General features: G+C 34.8%; 1 protein-coding gene across 1 annotated transcript in view; it reads left to right on the top strand.

The window, feature by feature from the left end:
• Nucleotides 1–3051, top strand: part of CRISPLD1 (cysteine rich secretory protein LCCL domain containing 1) — a 50578-nt gene extending 47527 nt beyond the window's left edge. The window contains exons 14-15 of the mRNA XM_020971059.2: nucleotides 2038–2168; nucleotides 2789–3051. Coding sequence (XP_020826718.1) covers nucleotides 2038–2168; nucleotides 2789–2840 — 183 coding nt within the window. The 3' untranslated portion in view covers nucleotides 2841–3051. The remainder of the gene's footprint in view (nucleotides 1–2037; nucleotides 2169–2788) is intronic.
• The last annotated feature ends 16903 nt before the right edge of the window (nucleotides 3052–19954 follow it).

Below are 19954 nucleotides of genomic sequence, written 5' to 3'. Positions count from 1 at the left end.
TGTACATTTGTAGATAGCAGCCATTTCACAAAGAGGAGAAACGATTAAGGAGCTTGGCATTTAGATTCCTTGATAGGTTAAATACCAAAAGATAACACAAACTTCAGAGCATAGCAATAAAGTAAGGTTATGTAATTGCAAACCAAGTGTTTATGTTAATATATAATGCTCATGAGACAGACCATATGTGTAGAAAGTGAAAAAGGCAGGAATCTAAATCAATGAAGTTAGGATTAAAGAACATACATGAGGATGGAGGGTAGAGGTCTTATTATATTGTTTGGAGGTATTTGGGAAGTCTTCAAGCAAAAGATGTATAGTTTTATCTAACCACACTCAACTATAAAAATATTTTAGTAGAATATTTGGAAGAAAGGACATGTTAATCACAGGAATTTTGAAGAACTCAAAGATTATTGTTTAATCTTCACAAGAATTCTTAATCTGCTATCTGTGAATATAATTTAAAAATATTTTGACAACTATATTTCAGTATAATTGGTTTCCTTTGTGATCCTACACATTTTATTTTACATATTTAAAAATATTCTAAGACTAAATAGGTCCATATGCTTCACAGGTACCCATGACATGCAAAAAAGCTAACAATCCCCTGTTGCTCTAGGAATAGAATTGTTCTTATTACTTTGAAGGGATTTAAAACGCAAACATCTTCCATTCAACCAGTAAATGTTTTCCACATGAATTCTACCTCAGTATAGCTCTTTTTAAATAATGGATGATTAAAATATTATTAAGGGAACTATATATATAAATTCTACTTCAGGGATCTATAAGCCCCTCAGTATCATCACTCCCTTGAGTGATGTATGTTATATTCCTATCTACCTTAGTAGATAGTCTTCATGAATTGCTGTGGCTGTAAAAATTAACCACCTAATGACCAGTCTTTTGATGATAAGCCTTTCTACATTTAACCTATCTGGTCTTTGGTCAACAGTATTCCATTCTGTTTCTAGGCCTCTTCTTGATGGTTTTCCAGCAGAGTAGAACCTGCTAGACATTGCATTGTGCTGGCATAGCCTTTAAGTATCCAGAGTCACCTACATGCCAAGATGAGGCATCAGAGTAGGAGAGACAAGCAAACAGAGAGAAGTCTTCTAATTTTTCCATCATCACCTAATCTTTGATTCCAAACCCCCACTGTTCTTTACATAATACTATACTGCTTCCCAGAAGATTATATTGAGTTGAAAGCATTAATAAAATAGTTTATACCCAAAGGTCATGCAAATTATTGTGAAACTAATGATAAATGTTAATTTAATAAAATGAAATAATTAGTGAAAGGTACCAGAAATTCTACTGTACCCCGTGTAATTATAGGATATTTTTAGTATTCCGTTTCAAATCAACTATTCAGCCAACAGCTATCATTAGAAATTCTGTAGGAGCTGTGGCTATTCTTCCTTTCTTCCTTATTAATACTGCTACATATAAGAAGTGTCATGTCCAAATGTACCTTCCCAGAAGGAAAAATAAACATAGACTGAGTACATGAAAAATGACCAAACCCAGAATTCTTAGTTCTGAGCATCATTTGTTTGAATTAGTTAAAAATTTCAAGTCCAAGCCTGATGAATATTCTTGAAAGGAGAGCAAATAACTGCTTTCTGCCACTGGATCTCTTTATAGGGGGTGGTGATGCTAAACCATTTAGGCAGTAGCTACCTATACCAAATGGCTAGATTGTAGGATGGTTTACTGCATCATTTCAATCATTCCTATGTCTCGTTTGACCTTAGTATTTTCTCAGTTTACCTTTTTCATATCTCTGGACTTTAGTTCCCAGATTGGCTATAGAGCAGAGATAGGTAGGTGACCTTGAAGGTCATTTCGTGCTTCACATCCATGAACTTACGTAATTTGTTGATTTATCATTGCCTTTTGGATGCTCAATATACCTTGTCAATTACCTACTTAAATATACCTTTACATTTACTATCAGTTTACCAAATGTAATATAAGGAAATTTAATTGCAAAATGAGATGTTTTTTTTTCTTTCACCCTCTCAGGTGTCTAGTATTTGCAGAGCAGCTGTTCATGCTGGTGTAGTTCGTAATCAGGGTGGTTATGTTGATGTCATGCCAGTAGACAAGAGAAAAGTTTACGTTGCCTCCTTTCAGAATGGCATCTTCTCAGAAAGGTAAAACTTATACTTATCAACCAGTATAATTTACCTATTTCTTAGTTAATAGATTTCTGTAGTTGATATGTTTTAAAGGTCAGGAGACTAGGGCAGAGCGTGGGTTTATCATGCTTCTGTAACAGTTGGCCCTTAAATTACTGGAGAAGCTGCAGTACCAGAACTGCCTGTCTCCTGTAAGCTTATAATTCATAGCCTGAAAAGCTGATTACAAAACAAAACAACTCTATTGTTAATTGAACTTACAAGAAATATTTGATGAAAAATGTTTTCTTCACTCTCTAGGATTTTCTAGATTAAATTATTTGAAAATATTCTAGGTGAGAATGGCACAGAGTTATTTGGGTTATCTAAATTTACTGCAATCTATGTAACTAACATAGGTGTGTTTGTGTGTGTGTGTGTGTGTGTGTGTGTGTGTGTGTGTGTATGTTTAAAGTAAATAGTAAGCTTGATTTTTCTTAAGGCCCCAGTCACTCCCTGAGTGAAAATTAGATTCTGTTTTCCTTACTAACTTGACTAAGGAGGCAATTATGTAAGAATTTAGAAGCTATGATGCCATTCTTATAAACATTTATTTACACACACCCATAATTCATGCATTGTTTTTTCTTTTGCAGTTTGCAGAATCCTCCAGGAGGAAAGGCATTCAGAGTATTTGCTGTTGTTTGAATAGGACAAATGAAATGCAAAATGTTAAAAAGAGCACTTGGAAGGGGATGGTAAAGATGAATCAGAATGCTATGCTGTACTTCTAAATTGTATAAAGCTGTAACATTGTTGTATAGAAGATATCAACTATTTGTAGCCCCTCAAAGTGTCAGTGCATGTAAATCTGGATAAATTCTGTAAAATAAAAACATGGGATATTATTGGAAAAATATCTTGAATATGAAAGTTTCAGAAATCCTGTGTTAAATATTGCTATATTTTCTTAGCAATTATTTCTGTTATGGTTAATTACATAGTCATAAATGTTCTACCTTTCTTCTATCTGAATGTTATTATGTGGTGCTTTATGTATGCCACTAATATAATAAATCTAAAAGCATAAAATGGATGACCTCAGAGAGATCACCTTGTGCTTAAAAATGGCTAACCTGAAAATGAAGAAAAACTGTACTGTCACTATTTCCATTTTCCAAAGTCTGCTGTTACTTACTCAAATAAGCTTCACTGTTTTTCAAGTTTATTTCTGTACAGTTTTTCTCATCTTTTAGGTTTAGGCATGAGTTGAGTTCACACTTCATATTGGTTTTCTATTTTTTTTGGTAAACAGTCCCCTAATTTTCAAATACGAATCTATCTTAAAAGGTAGATAAAAAAAAACCAACTAGATGCCTCTAAATCTTTCAGATCAAACAGATAGCCCCAAATGGACCATGTATTTAATGGTAGATGGAATAAAACAATAGCAATGATGCAAACATATGCATAGTGGTCATGTAGCATACATAGTAGATGCAAGAGTAAACAGACTGAACATTTTATGTACTCTTGAAATTAAAATCATATCTCTTTGTTTTATATCCTGGCAAATACTCCTGCAGGCTAGGACGTATAGGGGCAAAATGTCTTATGAAGATGAATTCATTTAATTGCTTCACCATTGCCATTGATTTTCTTTACGGTGAATGGCCTCGTGCATTAATTTTTACCATATTATGGTACATGAAAAGCATATAATGGCAATATTATGTTTGTTTCTATGAAAAAATGTATTGTGCTTTAAGACTAAAAAGCTGTTAAACTTTATTTTTGGTGTTTTTTCTGCTCATGAATTTACTGTTTTTTTCTTCCCATAAATATATTGATATTCTTCATGTTTCAGAGTTGTTGTTTTTTTCCTTATCCTCATTTGCTATGTGGACTACCTCATATAGTCGAGCAAGTTTGTTTAGGCTTAGTAATGATTTTGAATAAAATGAATAAGGGTACTTGCTAACAGCAAATTCATAGGTATTTTCATCAGGTTTTATGTTAACATAAAAATCACACTGGAAAGGAACCAGGAGAGATATGAAAGACTCAAAAGTAGACTATATTTTTTTTGTGGATGTAAAAAAAGAAAAAAAAGGAATATTTAGAATAGTCCTAGTTATGTAAACTTCAAAAGACTGAACAAATGCACATTCACCAAGTTAGTCAAATTGTGGCAGAGAAAGATGTGCTCAGGTCAAGTATGGTCAGAGATGGAAAAGGAAGAGAATTGGATGGGAGCAAGTATTGTTCTTTGCCTTTCTTTGTATCCTCAATACTTAATACAGAGTCTGGGACATAGTAAATATTTACTAAATGCTTATTGACTGACTGACTGAATACAAAAGTGATTCAAATGGTGAAATGTTTGCTGGAGAACAAAGTTGTTAATAAATTGTGAGGAACACCATGAATGATAATGCTTTATCCATCCATCGCTGTTGAGGGATAAGGTGTTCTCTGTAAGAAGATTTTCTAGTAACTTGTATTTACCCCCAAATTTTTCACTGAATTTTTTTTGCTGCAAATATTTTTTTCTGAAGAAAAAATATAGATATGTGCATATATATGCATATATAACACACATATATGCATTTATGTATAAGTATATATAAATTTACTCTCTGTCATGAAGCAAAGCAAATAAATGATTGACACTCAAAAAAGCAGTCTTATCTTTGATAACTCATGATTATCTTCTACTCTAAGTATTTCACTGTGTTGTAATACAATGATTCATTTGGGGGCTGCAAAATAGGGCAGTGCTGCTTTTCTCTATGTTAAAGGGTAATAGGCTCCCATACTTTTAGTGATGTCTGTTTCTTAATTTTTTTGTCTCTTCTATTGTAGTCAAGCTTTTAACAATCACTTCTCCTTTATGTTTTCTGCATTTAGCTGGTTCCCCATCCTCACTTTCTAGCTGATTTGCTACTTTTAATTTGTTAGAAGCAGGAAAAACAAAACATGTAAACAAATTTCTTTCCATTCACAGCCAAGAAAGCTAATGTTGTTTTACAATCTGTTTTCAGATCATTTTGATCTACTGGATGTTATCTGATGTGCACTTATTTATGTGTTGTTTCCTCTATTAGAATGTATGCTTCTTGAGGGGAGGGACATTTTGAAATTGGTTTTTGTCTTCATTTTTGCCTTTTCCCCCCTCCAATACATAACACCGTCCTTGTAACATAGCAAACCCTCTGTTCTTACTATAATGACTGACTTCATCAAGAAACCCAGTTAGGACAACAGGGAAGTGATAATACAGATGTCCACTGTGCTGGTCAGACTACAGTTGGAATGATTGTGTTCAGTTCTAGACACAGTTTAGTGAGAGTAACATGAGTTGGATGAGATGAACAGAAACTAGAGAAGAGCTAACAGTATGAGAAAAGGTCTTCAGTTTATTCCATATGAGGATCCATAGAAGACAAGGGATGCACAGGATGTATCCTGCAGAAAAGAAGCTTTTTTTTTAATGTTAGCTGTCTTAAAATTCTTGAAGAACCATCATGTGGAAGAGGGAATGAGTTTTTCTGCTTGGGCCCACAGGGAAGAACTAGGAGATATAAAGACTCAAATGTTCTAGGAAGCAAGTTTTAGTCTGATATAAAGAAATTTTTCCTGGTGGTTAAAGCTGCCCCGTTCCATGGCATGGAATGTTCTGCCTTGGGAGATAATGGGTTTCCCTCTCTGGAATTCCTTAAGCAAAAACTGGGTGACCATTTGTTAGTATGTGGTAGAGGAGAATTCTTGTTTCATTATAGTTTGATCCAAATTATCTTTGAAGTGCTATCAGACTGAGACACCAGAATTCTGTACAATTCCTTTATGTTGACATCAAATACATTACTAACTTTCTAAGCACACAACTATCACAAGCACTCAGCCCTATCCTGATTCCGTGTTTATCAAACCTTGGTTCTATATCATCATCATTTCTTTTATCTTTCGTAGCATGTTTAATGACTCAAATCCATTTTTTTTTTCCAATTTGATGCTTGAACAATAGCCCACAAGCAAGTATCAAAGCAACACATCAAATGATTGGTGAAAGCAGGTACTCTATAAGTGTTCATGGCAATTGATTCCAGATACGTGAATAGAGTAAAAAGGCCAAATTCCTCCTAATATGATTAACTTTGTACATGAAGCTTTTTTATAATAAAATCAAATCAGTTTTTTTCTGAAACTATCTACTGAATATTGTTACTTATACATTGAAAGACTATTGCTTTTATTATTTTTTTATTTTAAAAAGTCTATTCTTAAGTATTTCTGTTACTATTTCAGAATTAACATATTCTGCTCATACAACTTCAGTTAAGACTTCAGAGCATGTGCAAGTTTACTTCTGGTCTCTTACCACATGAAGGAAAGGAGTGTTTTGATTGGCTTCTGAGCCAAAACTAAGAGTGAATTCAAAATACTAACCGGCCAAGACATCATCTCTTTCCTTCTAGATTTCATTTAAATGTGGAGACAAGAACTTTTACAAGACTCTAGGTAGGATAGAGGCCTTGGGCCTCTAGCTTCTCATTTGGACTACCATCCCTGATGCTGCTTCTTGGCTGCAGAGTCAATCTCGTACTGGACTGGGTTCCAGTACTCCTTGAAGTTGTGCTGGTAGATGGCAAACCAATCTGAACTCTGGCTCCTGGACCTCTAGAAGCGTACTTTCTGAATCTGTCAAAGCTTACAAGGTTACAGATTAGTGACCTCCAGACTATGTAAGACTGGAAAAGAATAGAGACAACAGAGACAGAAACTACAGTAGGGCCTTGTGCTAATGGACCATATGACAGGGGGAAGTCAAAAGATCTAATGCCTCTCTCACCACCTGGAGCCTTACAACAGTCCTTGACTACTTACATGAATGCAGTCAGGCAGGAAGAGAAAACATTTGGGTTAGTTAGTACTTTTGGAAGAGTCACTTACTTCTCCACTTATTAGAATAATAACAATCAACAAATAGCCCCTTCCAATTGCTCAAATAAATTTACTTTCTAATATTTCTTTTGGATCTTGGTTTTACATTTTAAAATTACTTCTTAAGTCTAGACTTTTTATCAAGAATGTTTGAAAATCCTCTATTTCATTAAAAGTATATCTCCTACCCCACTCCATAGGATTAACTCAGCTTTTCAGGGTCAATTATTCTTGGCTGTAAGTCTATATCTTTTGCCTTTTGGAATGTTAATATTACATGATCTGTCACAGAATAAACATTGCTGAGCCTTGTGTGATCATAACTATGTATTTTCTTGGAATTTGAAGTTCTTTTTTTTCTAGCTAACTATGGCACTTTTCATTTTAGATTTATAGTTTGTTTGCTTTTTCTTTCCAATTACACATCAAGACAATTTTATATAGACAAGGGCCCTAGTGCTGGTGTCTGGTATGTGCTGTTTAGCATTCATTTTTAAAAGGTTTTGAGTTCTAAATTTTTCTCTCTCTCCCTCCCTCTCCTCCTCTCTTCAAAAAATGGTAGGCAATTTGATATAGGTCATATATGTGCTATCATATAAAACATTTCCATATTAGTTACAGTTGTGAATAGGGAAGCATATCATGAGGAAAAAAACCCACAAACCAAATAAAATAAGTCTAAAAAGTATGCTTTGATCTGCATTCAGGGTACATCAGTTCTTTTCATTTTTTTATTAATTTATTTTGAATTATCAACAATCACTTACATAAGCTTTTGAGTTTTAAATTTTTCTCCCCCTCCTTCACCACTTCCCTCCCCTAGACAGCATGCAATCTGACATGGGCTATACATATACATTCCTATTAAACATATTTTCACTTTAGTGATGTTGTAAGAATTAGAATCCATAGGAGTAACCACCAGAAAGAGGAAACAAAACAAAATAGAAGAAAAAAATAGCAAATAGTATGCTTTCATCTGCATTCAAACTTCATAGTTATTTTTTCTTTGTGGATAGAATTTTCCATCATGAGGCCTTTGGAGATGTCTTAGATCCTCATATTGCTGAGAAGGGTTAAGTTTATCAATATTAGTTATTGCACGATGTGGCTGTTACTGTGTGCAACATTCTCCTGGTTCTACTCACTTCATCCTCAGACCATACAAGTCTTTCCAGGTTTTTCTAAAGTCAGCCTGTTCATCATTTCTTATAGCACAATAGTATTCCATTACATTCATATACCACAACTTGTTCCACTATTCCCCAATTGATGGGCATCCTCTCAATTTCCAATTCTTTGCCACCACAAAAAGAGCTACTATGAATATTTTTGTACATATGGGTCCTTTTCCCATTTGTATGATCTCTCTGGGATATAGCCCTAGAAGTGCTATTGCTGGGTCAAAGGGTATGCACATTTTTATAGCTCTTTGTGCATAGTTCTACATTGCTTGCCAAAATGGCTGTATCATTTCAAACACTGCATTAGTTTTCCAATTTTTCCACATCTTCTCCAACATTTATCATTTTCCTGTTTTGTTGTGTTGGCCAATCTGATAGGTGTGATGTGGTACTCAGAGTTGTTTTGATTTGCATTTCTCTAATCAATAGTGATTTAGAGCATTTTTTCATATGACTAGAGATGGCTTTAATTTCTTCATCTGAAAATTGCCTGTTCATATCCTCTGACCATTTATCAATTGGGGAATGATTCATATTCTTATAAACTTGACTTAATTCTCTACATATTTTAGAAATGAGGCCCCTATCAGAGACACTGGTTGTAAAAATTCTTTCCCAATTTTCTACTTTCCTTCTAATCTTAGTTGCATTGGCTTTGTTTATGCAAAAACTTTTCAATTTAATGTAATCAAAGCTATCCATTTTGCTTTTCGTAATGGTTTCTGCCTCCTGTTTGGTCATGAATTCTCCTGTTCTCTACAAATCTTATAGGTAAACTATTCCTTGCTCTTCTAGTTTGCTCACATTATCAGCCCTTATATCTAAACCATGAACCCATTTTGACTTTATTTTGTTATATGGTGTGAGATTTTGATCTTTGCCCCAGTTTCTGCCATAATCTTTTCCAGTTTTCGCAAGCAGTTTTTATCAAAGAGTGAGTTCTTATCCCAGAAGCTAGGGTCGTTGGGTTTATCAAATAATACATCACTATGGTCATTAACTACTGTGTGTTACATACTTAACGTATTCCACTGATGCACCACTATTTCTTAGCAAGTACCAAGCAGTTTTTGATAATTGCTGCTTTAAAATACAATTTAGGATCTGGAACATCTAGGCCACCTTCCTCTGCATTTCTTTTCATTAGTTCCCTTGATATTCTGGACCTTTTGTTCTTCCAAATGAATCTTTTTATTATTTTTTCTAACTCCATAAAATAATTTTTTGGTAGTTTGATTGGTATGGCACTGAATAAGTAAATTAGCTTAGGTAGAATTGTCATTTTTATTATATTAGCCTACCTACCCATGAGCAACTCACGTTTTTCCAGTTGTTTAGATCTGACTATATTTGTGTGAAAAGTGTTTTGTAATTGTGTTCATATAGTTCCTGGGTTTGTTTCAGGAGGTAGACTCCTAAATATTTTATAATGTCTACAGTAAGTTTAAATAGAATTTCTCTTTCTATCTTGCTGTTGGGCTTTGTTGGTAATATATAGAAATGCTGATGATTTATATGGGTTTATTTTATAGCCTGCAGCTTTGCTAAAGTTGTTTATTATTTCAAGCAGTTTTTTACTTGATTCTCTAAGTATGTCATCATATCATCTGCAAAGAGTGATAGCTTTGTTTCTTCTTTGCCTATTTTAATAACTTCAATTTCTTTTTCTTCTCTTATTGCTAAAGCTAATGTTTCCAGTATGATATTGAACAACAGTGGTGATAATGGATATCCTTGTTTCACCCCCGATCTTATTGGAAATGCTTTTAGCTTGTCCCAATTCCATATGATGCTTGCTGAAGGTTTTAGATAGTTGTTATTTATTGTTTTAAGGAAGACTGCATTTATTCATATGCTCTCTAGTATTATTAATAGCAATGGATTTTGCATTCTGTCAAAAGCTTTTTCTGAATCTATTGAGATGATCATGTGCTTTCTGTTAGTTTTGGTGTTGATATGATCAATTATAGTGATAGGTTTCTTAATATTGAACCAGTCCTGCATTCCTGGTATAAATCTTATCCAGTCATAGTATATTATTCTTGTGATAAGTTGCTGTAATCTATTTGCTAATATTTTATTTAAAATTTTTCATCTATATTCATTAGAGAAATTGGTCTATAATTTTCTTTCTCTGTTTTGACTCTTCCTGGTTTAGGCATCAGCACCATATTTGTATCATAAAAAGAATTTGGTAAGACTCCTTCTTTACCTATTTTCCCAAATAGTCTACAGAGGGGACAGCTAGGTGGTGCAGTGGACAGAGCACCGGCCTTGGAGTCAGGAGGACCTGATTTCAAATCTGGCCTCAGACACATAACACTCACTACCTGTGTGACTCTGGGCAAGTCACTTAATCCCATTGCCTAGAAAAAAAAAAAAACAACAACCAACCAACCAACCAACAAACAAAAAACCAAATAGTCTACATAGTATTGGAATTAATTGTTCTTTAAATGTTTGATAGAATTCACTTGAAAATCCATCTGGCCCTGGAGATTTTTTTTCCTAGGGAGTTCATCAATGGCTTTTTCAATTTCTTTTTCTGAGATGGGGTTATTTAAGTATTTTACTTCTTCTTCTGATAATCTGGGCAATTTATATTTTTGTAAATATGTATCCATTTCACTAGGATTGTCAAATTTTTTGGCATACAGTTGGGCAAAATAGTTCCTAATTATTGTCTTAATTTCCTCTTTCTTAGTGGTGGATTCACCCTTTTCATTCTTGATACTGGTAATTTGGTTTTCTTATTTCTTTCATTAATTAACTTAACCAAGGGTTTATCTATGTTACTGTTTTTTCTTAAAACCAACTCTTAGTTTTATATATTAGCTTGATAATTTTCTTCATTTCAATTTTCTTAATTTTTCCTTTGGCTTTCAATATTTTTAATTTGGTGTTTAATTGAGGATTTTTAATGTTTTTTTAGTTGCATGCCCAATTCATTCATCTCCTCTTTTTCTATTTTATTTATGTAAGCATTTGAAGCCAAGATGGTGGAGCAAAAAGGTAGTTGCTTTCACTCTCTCCTATCAATCTCTGAAAACCCAGAAAATATTACCCCAGAAAAAAACCCTGGAGGGAGCAGCAGTGCAGCAACCCAGCAAACAGGTCTCCCAGGGCCTCAGCAAAAATAAGGGAAGCAGCACTACAAAAGGGCCCTTCAGCATTCATCAGAAAAGAGATGAAGAAAGAAACCTAAAGTCTTCCTAAAATCTGAACCTTGCTGATTCCAGCCCAACACCAGGTAAGCTGTCAGAACCTCCAACTGTCAACCAGGAAGAGATCCTGAAGCCCAGGTGGTAGAGCAGGCAAACACCAACACCTGGACCTCTGAGTACCTCAGTGAGGGTGGAAGAACTGGTGGAAACCAGCTCAGAAAACCAAAAGGTGCTTTGGCTTTCTACCGCAAAGGAATCTCCCAGTGCATTAGCAGAAAGGAGGGAGAGAGCACTGCAAGGGGCCCCAGGCAGATAAACACCCTGCAGCACCCACCTAAAAGGAGCTGAAGAAAGCTAAAGGAAAGGAAAAGCAGGCAACCTAGTACTGCCTGAAACTTCCAGCCTTGCTGATTCCAGCCCAGCATGAGGTAAACTGCCAGAACTCTACAGGGTCCAATTGCCAACATAAGAGGCCCCAGCATACAAAGCCAGTCACCAAGACCTAAGCTCCCAGCACAAGAAGCTTGGGTCAGTGCTTGGCTCCCCAGCAGGAGAGCTCAATCTCTTTTAAAGAAACACCATTGGTAAAAAGAAAGGTACCATAGATTCATATTATGAGAACAGTGAAGATCAAGACAGAAATTCTGAAGAGGACAACATTGTCAACAAACCCACATCTGCAAAATCAAAAGGGAATATGAACTGGTCTGAAGACCCAAAAGACTTCTTAGAAGAGCTCAAGAGGGATTTTAAGTCTAATGAAAGAGGTAGAGGAGTCCTTTAAAAAATACAATTATTTATATAAGCATTTAGAGATATAAAACTTCCTGTAAGAACTGCTTTTGCTACATCCTGTAAGTTTTGGTGTGTTGTCTCATTATTGTCATTCTCTTGAATGAAGTTATTGATTGCTTCTATAATTTGTTGTTTGACCTAATCATTTTTAGGATTAGATTATTTAGTTTCCAATTATTTTCAGTCTATCTTTCTATGGCCCTTTATTACATATGATTTTTATTGCATCATGATCTGAAAAGGATGCATTTAATATTTCTGCCTTTCTGCACTGGATTGTGAGCTTTTTATGCCCTATCACTTAGTCACTTTTTGTGTGTGTACCATATACCACCAAGAAAGAAGCATATTCCTTTCTATCCCCATTCAATTTTCCCCAGAGGTCTATCATATCTAACTTTTCTGATATTCTATTCACCTCCTTAACTTCTTTCTTGTTTATTTTGTGGTTAGAATTATTTAGTTCAGAGAATGGGAGGTTGAGGTCCCCCACTAGCATAATTTTGTTGTCTGTTTCTTCCTGTAACTCCCTGAACTTTTCCTCTAAGAATTTGGATGCTATACCATTTGGTGCATATATGTTTAGTAATGATATTACTTCATTGTCTATGGTGCCTTTTAGCAGAATGTAGTTTCCTTCCTTATTTCTTTTGATAAGATCTAGTGTTTTTTTTTTTGCTTTGTCTGAGATCAAGATTGCTACCCCTGCTTTTTTTACTTCAACTAAAGCATAATATATTATGCTCCAGTATTTTACCTTCACCCTGTGTGTGTCACTCTTTTTCAAATGTGTTTCCTGTAAACCACATATTGTAAGATTATGGTTTTTAATCCATTCTGCTATCCACTTCCATTTTGTGGGAGAGTTCATCCCATTCACAGTTATGATTACTATCTGTGTCTTTCTCTCCATCCTTCCCCCCCATTTATGCTTTTCTTTTTCCTTTCCCCTTTTCCCTCCTCACTATTGTTTTACTTTTGACCACCACCTCCTGTCTTCTATTAGACCCTTCCCTTTTCTTCCTCTTTACTCTTACTGCTTCTTCCCTCCCTTTTATACCCCCTCCCTTTTCTTTCCCCTTTTCCCTCCTACTGCCTATAGAGCTAGTTAGATTTCTATACCTAACTGATTATGTTTTTCCCTTCTTGAGTCAAATCTGATGAGGTTCAAACAATGATCTCCCTCACTACTTTCCCTCTGCTGTGATTGGTTTTTGTGTCTTTTCCTGTAATGCAATTTACCCTTGTCTGCCTCCTCTTTTCCTTTTCTCTCAATACACTTTCTTAGATCACAATAATACTCTTACTTGGATCCATTTAACCCACTTGGCTAGATTTTTTTTTTTTATCATTACATCAAAGTCAGCTTGTATCCACCCCCTTTATGGGTATACCCCTTCAGTATGGTGTAATAACAATGCAGTTCTCAAGAGTTACAAATGTCATCTTCTCTTGTAGGGATGTAAACAGTTTGCCCTTATTAACAACATATTGTATCTTTCTGTCCTGTTTACCTTTTTATGTCTCTCTTGAGTCTTGCATTTGAAGATCAAATTTTCTGTTGAGTTCTGGTCTTTTTTATCAGGAAGGTTTGGAAGTCCCCTATTTCATTGAACATCCATCTCCTCCCATGAAAGATCATGCTCATTGTCACTGGGTAGTTGATTCTTGGTTGTAATCCAAGCTCCTTTGCCTTATGGAATATCATGTTCCACAACCTATGGTCTTTTAATGTAGAAGCTGCAAAGTCCTGTGTAATACTGACTGTGGTTCCATGATATTGAAATTGTTTCTCTCTGTCTGCTTGCAGTATTTTTTCTTTGACCTGGTAGTTTTGGAATTTGGCTACTATATTCCTTGGCATTTTCAATTTGGGATCTCTTTCAGGAGATGATCAGTGGAGTCTTTCTATGGCTATTTTACCCTCTGGTTCTAGGACCTCAGGTCAGTTTTCTTTTATGATTTCCTGAAAGACACTGTCCAGGCTCTTTTTCATTGTGATTTTCAGGTAGACCAATAATTTTTAAATTGTCTCTCTTGGACTGATTTTCCAGGTCAGTTATTTTACCAGTGAGGTATTTTATGTTTTCATCTATTTTTTTTCATTTTTTTTTTGTTTCTGTTTGACTGACTCTTGCTCTGTCATAGAGTCATTAGCTTCCATTTGCCCTATTCTAATTTTTAAGAAATTATTTTCTTCTATTAGATTTTGTACCTCCTTCCCCACTTGGCCAATTGTATTTTTTAAGGACTCTTCTACTTTTCTCATTTGACTTTTAAAATCCTTCTTGAGCTCTTCTAAGAAGGCTTTTTGGGCTTCAGACCAGTTCATATTCCCTTTTGAGGTTCCAGACGTGGGTTTGTTGACAATGTTGTCCTCTTCAGAATTTCTGCCTTGATCTTCACTCTTCTCATAATATGACTCTATGGTATGTTTCTTTTTGCTCATCTCCTGGCCTTTAAAGAGAATGAACTCTCCTGCTGGGAAGCGGAGGGCACTGACCCAAGTTTCTTGTGTTAGAACCCTAGGGCTTGGTCACTGGATTTGTGTTCTGAGGCCTACGATGTTGGCAGTTGGAAGCTGTAGAGTTCTGGCTCCTTAACTGTGTTGGGCTAGAATCAGCAAGGTTGGAACTCTAGGGCAACTCTAGGTTATCTGCTTTTCCTTTCCTTTTGCTTTCTTCAGCTCCTTACAGATGGATGTTGCAGGGTGTTTATCCACATGGGGCCCTTTGTAGTGCTCCTTCCCTTATTTTCCCTGCGGCACTGGGAGACCTGGTTCCTGTAGAATATAGAGGCACCTGGTGGTTTTCTGAGCTGGTTTCCACTGGTTCCCCAACCCTCACTGAGGCACTTGGGGGTCCAGGTTTTGGTGTTTGCCTGCTCCACCACTAGGGTATCAGGGTTTCCTCCTGGTGTGCTAGCTTTCTGCTAGCTTGCTGGGAAGCCTCTGGTTCAATACTGCTCCCCTTCCTCCAGGGTAAGAGGGGCCTTTCCCATTAATCCCTCAAGCTACATGGCCTACTGGACTGCTGTACCCTGTCTTTCTTCTGGTTCAGCTGTTTCAGGGTTTTTCCTGGGTTGATATTTTCTGGGCTTTCAGCGATTTATACGGGAGGGTGAGAGCTACTTACTTTTTATTCTGCCATTTTGGCTCCCAGAAGCAGAAGTGTTACATCAGTTCTTTATCTGGATGGGGATAACATTTTCCTTTATGAGTCCTTTGTACAAGACATGAGTCTTGTATCATTGTGTTGGTGAGAAGAGCTGAGTCATTCATAGTTGATAATCACAGAGTATTGCAGATACTGTGTAAATTGTTTTCCTGGTTCTGCTCATTTCACTTTGCATCATTGCACACATCTTTCTAAGTTTTTTCTTAAATCTGCATGTTTATTATTTCTTATAACACAATAGTATTCCATTATATTCATATTGAGCAGCTTCTTTAGCCATTCCCCCAATTGATGGTCATCCCCTCAATTTCCAATATTTTGCCAACATGAGAAGGGCTGCTATAAATATTTTTGCACATGTAGGTCCTTTTTCCTTTTTTTATGATTTCTTTGTGATCCAGACATGATCCATGTATGCTTTGGTTGCCCTTTGGGCATAGTTGGAAAATACTCTCCAGAGTGGTTGTTTTTTGCTCATCTTGTTTTGGCCTTTTTCCTTTCTTTTAATTTTGAGCTCTGCTTCCAGGGTGTAAGGGACACTATCTCAGGGTTCTTGTGCCAGGGACTGCAGGTCCTAGCCATTTACATGCTGCTGTACACACAAGAGACCTTATTGGCTGGTGGTGTGCTGAGGGCGTCAGGTGGGGGTGGCTGGCACTGCAGGAGGCCATAGGAATCTAGCAGCTTACCTGGTGCTGAGACAGGGTCCTAGTGCTGGTGTCTGGCATGTGCTGAGCCCAATGGGGTGTTTCTGCATTTCTCTGGGGCTACACTGAAGTATGTGGTGGGGGCCTGGTCCTGGTGGCTACCTGTTTGCTTAGGCATCTATGGGGCTGGCATCTTCCTGTTTGCCTGTGGTTATATTGAAGCACATGGAGGTCTGGCCAGTGGAGGCTGCCTGTTTGCCCGGGGCTACACTGAAGCACATGCATATGTATAACATGTGTATGTGTGTGTGTGTGTGTGTATATATATATATATATATATATATATATATATATATATATATATACACACACACACACACACACACACATATACATACACATATAACATGTGTATATGTGTATATACCCACACATATAACATGTGTGTATGTGTATATACACATATAACATGTGTATATGTTTATATATACACACACATGTATATATAATGTGTGTATGTGTATATACACAGAGACATATAATGCGTGTATATGTACATATATGTATACATACATATGTATGTATATAGATTTGTGTATTATCTATCTATATATCATATATAATATATGTAAACTGTTGAGGTGTTTAAGTTTAGCATTTATACTAAGACTTTGGGGACATCCTGGATAATAAAAAAATGTCCATTTTATCTTGGGTGAGCCACTCTATCAGTTGCTTAGTCACAAACTCTTCCTATTCATAGATCCAAAGGGCAATTTATTTGTTGCCTCCCTAATTTGTTTATGATGTGCCCTTTAATGTCTAGCTCATGTCCATTTGGAGATTATCTTGGTCCACAACAGAGGTATTAAACACGTAGTTTGTGGGCTGCGTGTGACCTATAATGTTCCAGAGTGTGGTGTGAACCACATTGAAATGTAATTGGAAAATATTTTTAAATAAATAAAAATATAACAAAACACAGATAATATTAACAGGTGATTTTCAAAGTTAATATGTGCCCTCAGGAATCCTTATTACAGTTTAATGGCCTCCATTTCTATTTAAGTCTGATATCACTGGTGTATGGTATGAGGTTCCCCACACCTGGCTGTAGACTTAATTTCTACCAGACTGTTGTGCACATTTCCCAACAATTTTTTCCCTAAATAGTGAATCTTTCCCTCACTAATTGGGGTCTTTGGGTTTATCAGACACTGTGCTACTGTGTTTATTTTCTTCTGTATGTGGTTTCTCTAATCTTTTTCACTCACTGAGCTCTCTCTTTTTTTAAAAGTCAGTACCAAATAATTTTAAATGATTACTCTCTTGGCTCACTTTGATATCTCTTCTGGATAGATCCCCTTTCTTTCCACTCCTTTTTTCATTATTACTTTTGAAATTCTTGTTTCTCCATGTGAATTTCACTGTTATTTTTTCTAGCACCATATAATATTATTTGGGGAGTTTGCTTAATATAGCATGAAATAAGAAAATTAATTTAGATATAGTTAACAATTTTATCATATTGGCTCAAACTAACAATGAAAAATGAAAATTTCTCCAATATTTAGGTCTGTATTTGCTCAAAATTAAGTGGATTTGAGTTCAATATGAGGGGGCAAGAGAGCATGGAAGGTGGCTCAAATGAATCATGTGCGTATACATTCTCCCCTAATAGAATGTAATCTCCTTGAGGGTAGGGATTATTGTTTCATTTTTGTCTTTCCATTTTTACACAGAATGACTGTCAGCACATGACAATAGGTGCTTTTGTTCTTCCAGATAAAATTTTTAAAATAAGCTCTAGCTCTATATGGCATGACACTGAATAAGTAAATTACCTTAGGTATATTTGTCATTCTCATTATATTGGTTTGACCCATTCAGGTTAGTTAATATTTCTTTAAATGTTTAGCTCTGTCTGTAACTATATGAAATGTTTTGTAAATGTGTTCATATAATCCCTAAGTTCCTTTCTTAGTAGGTAGACTCCCAAGTATTTTATATTGTCTGTATTTACTTTAAATGGAATTTCTCTTCCTATCTCTTGCTGGTGGGTTTTGTTGGTAGTATACAGAAAGCTTGCTAATTTATGTGGGTTTACTTTATATCCTGCAACCTTGCTGAAGTTGTTTTAACTAGTTTTTTTTAATTGTTTCTTCAAGGTTCTCTATAACATCATATCATCTACAAAGAGACACAGTTTTGTTTCCTTGTTGCCTATTTTTATTCCTTTTATTTCTTGTCTTACTGCTATAGCTAGCATTTCTAGTACAATATTGAATAATAATGGTGACAATGGACATTCTTGTTTCATCACTGATCTTATTGAGAAGACTTCAAATTTATTTCCATTACAGATAATGCTTGCTCTTGGTTTTAGATAAATACTGCTTATCATTTTATGAAAGGCTCCATTTATTTCTATGCTTTCTAGTTTTTTTAATAGAAATAAGTGTTGTGTTTTATCAAAGGCTTTTTTTGCATCTGTTGATATAATCATGATTTTATGTTGTTTTTGTTATTAATATAATCAATCACATTTATGTTTTTTTTTTTTAATATTGAATCAACCTTGAATTCTTGGTGTAAATCCCTCCTGGTCATAGTGTATGATCTACACAATGTATTGTTATAACATAACTTCTAGTATTTTATTTAAATTTTTGAATCAATATTCATTAAGATAATTTGCTTATAGTTTTCTTTCTCTGTTTTTGCTCTCCCTGGCTTAGGTGTCAAAACCATATTTGTATCATAAAAGAAATTTGGAACAACTCCTTTGTCTAGAATTCATTTTTAAATCTATCTAGTCTTGGGGATTTTTTCTTAGGGAGCTCATTTGTGGCTTGTTTAAATTTTTTTTTTAAAGATTGGGTTTTTTAAGTTTTCTATTTCCTCTCCTATTAATCTGGGCAGTTTATATTTTTGTTAATATTCATCTATTTCTTAGAGATCATCTGTTTTATTGACATATATTTGGGCAAAATAACTCCTAACAATTGCTTTAATTTCCTATTGCTTGGTGATACATTCACCTTTTTTGTTTTTTCTATTAATAATTTGATTTTGTTATTTATCTTTAAAAATAAAATTAACCAACAATTTATGTATTTTATTGTTTTTCATAAAGTTTTATTTATTAGATCACTTTTTTCCTTTCAGTTTTATTAATCTCTTCTTTGATTTAAGGATTTTCAATTTAGTGTTTAATGAGTATTTTCAATTTGTTCTTTTTCTAATTGTTTAAATTGGCATGACCAATTCATTGATATGCTCTTTCTCTCTTTCATTGATGTAAACATTTAGAGAAGTAAATTTCCCTCTAAGTACTACTTTGCCTGCGTCCAACAAATGTTTGCTATGTTATCTCATTGTCATTTTCTTTAAAAATATTATTGATTGTTTCTATGATTTGTTCTTTTACCTACTGATTCTTTAAAATTAGATTATTTAGTTTTTTGATTAATTTTTAATCTATGGTCTCATGGCACTTTATTAAATGAAATTTTATTGCATTATGGTCTGGAAAATGCACGTTTAGTATTTCTGCTTTTTTATACTTGGTTGTGGGATTTTTATGCCATACTGCATGGTCAATTTTTGGAAGGTTGCTACATACAGCTAAGGAAAGTATAATCCTTTCTATTCCCATTCAGTTTTCTCCAGAGAGCTATCATATCAAATTTTCTAAAATTCTATTCATCACCTTGAATTCTTTCTTATTTATTTTATTGTTAGATTTATCTAGCTCTGAGGAGAAAGTTGAAGACCCTCACCAGAATAGTTTTACTATCTTTTCTGTAATTCTGTAATTCTGAATTCTGATTTCTGTAATTCATTTAACTTTTTCTTTAAGAATTTGGATATTATGCCACTTGATGTATATATGTATATATGTTTAGTATT

The sequence above is a fragment of the Phascolarctos cinereus genome, unplaced genomic scaffold, assembly GCF_003287225.1.
Source record: "Phascolarctos cinereus isolate Bilbo 61053 unplaced genomic scaffold, phaCin_HiC Scaffold_4;HRSCAF=312, whole genome shotgun sequence".
Taxonomy (NCBI): domain Eukaryota; kingdom Metazoa; phylum Chordata; class Mammalia; order Diprotodontia; family Phascolarctidae; genus Phascolarctos; species Phascolarctos cinereus.
This window is presented reverse-complemented; position numbering and strand designations above follow the sequence as displayed.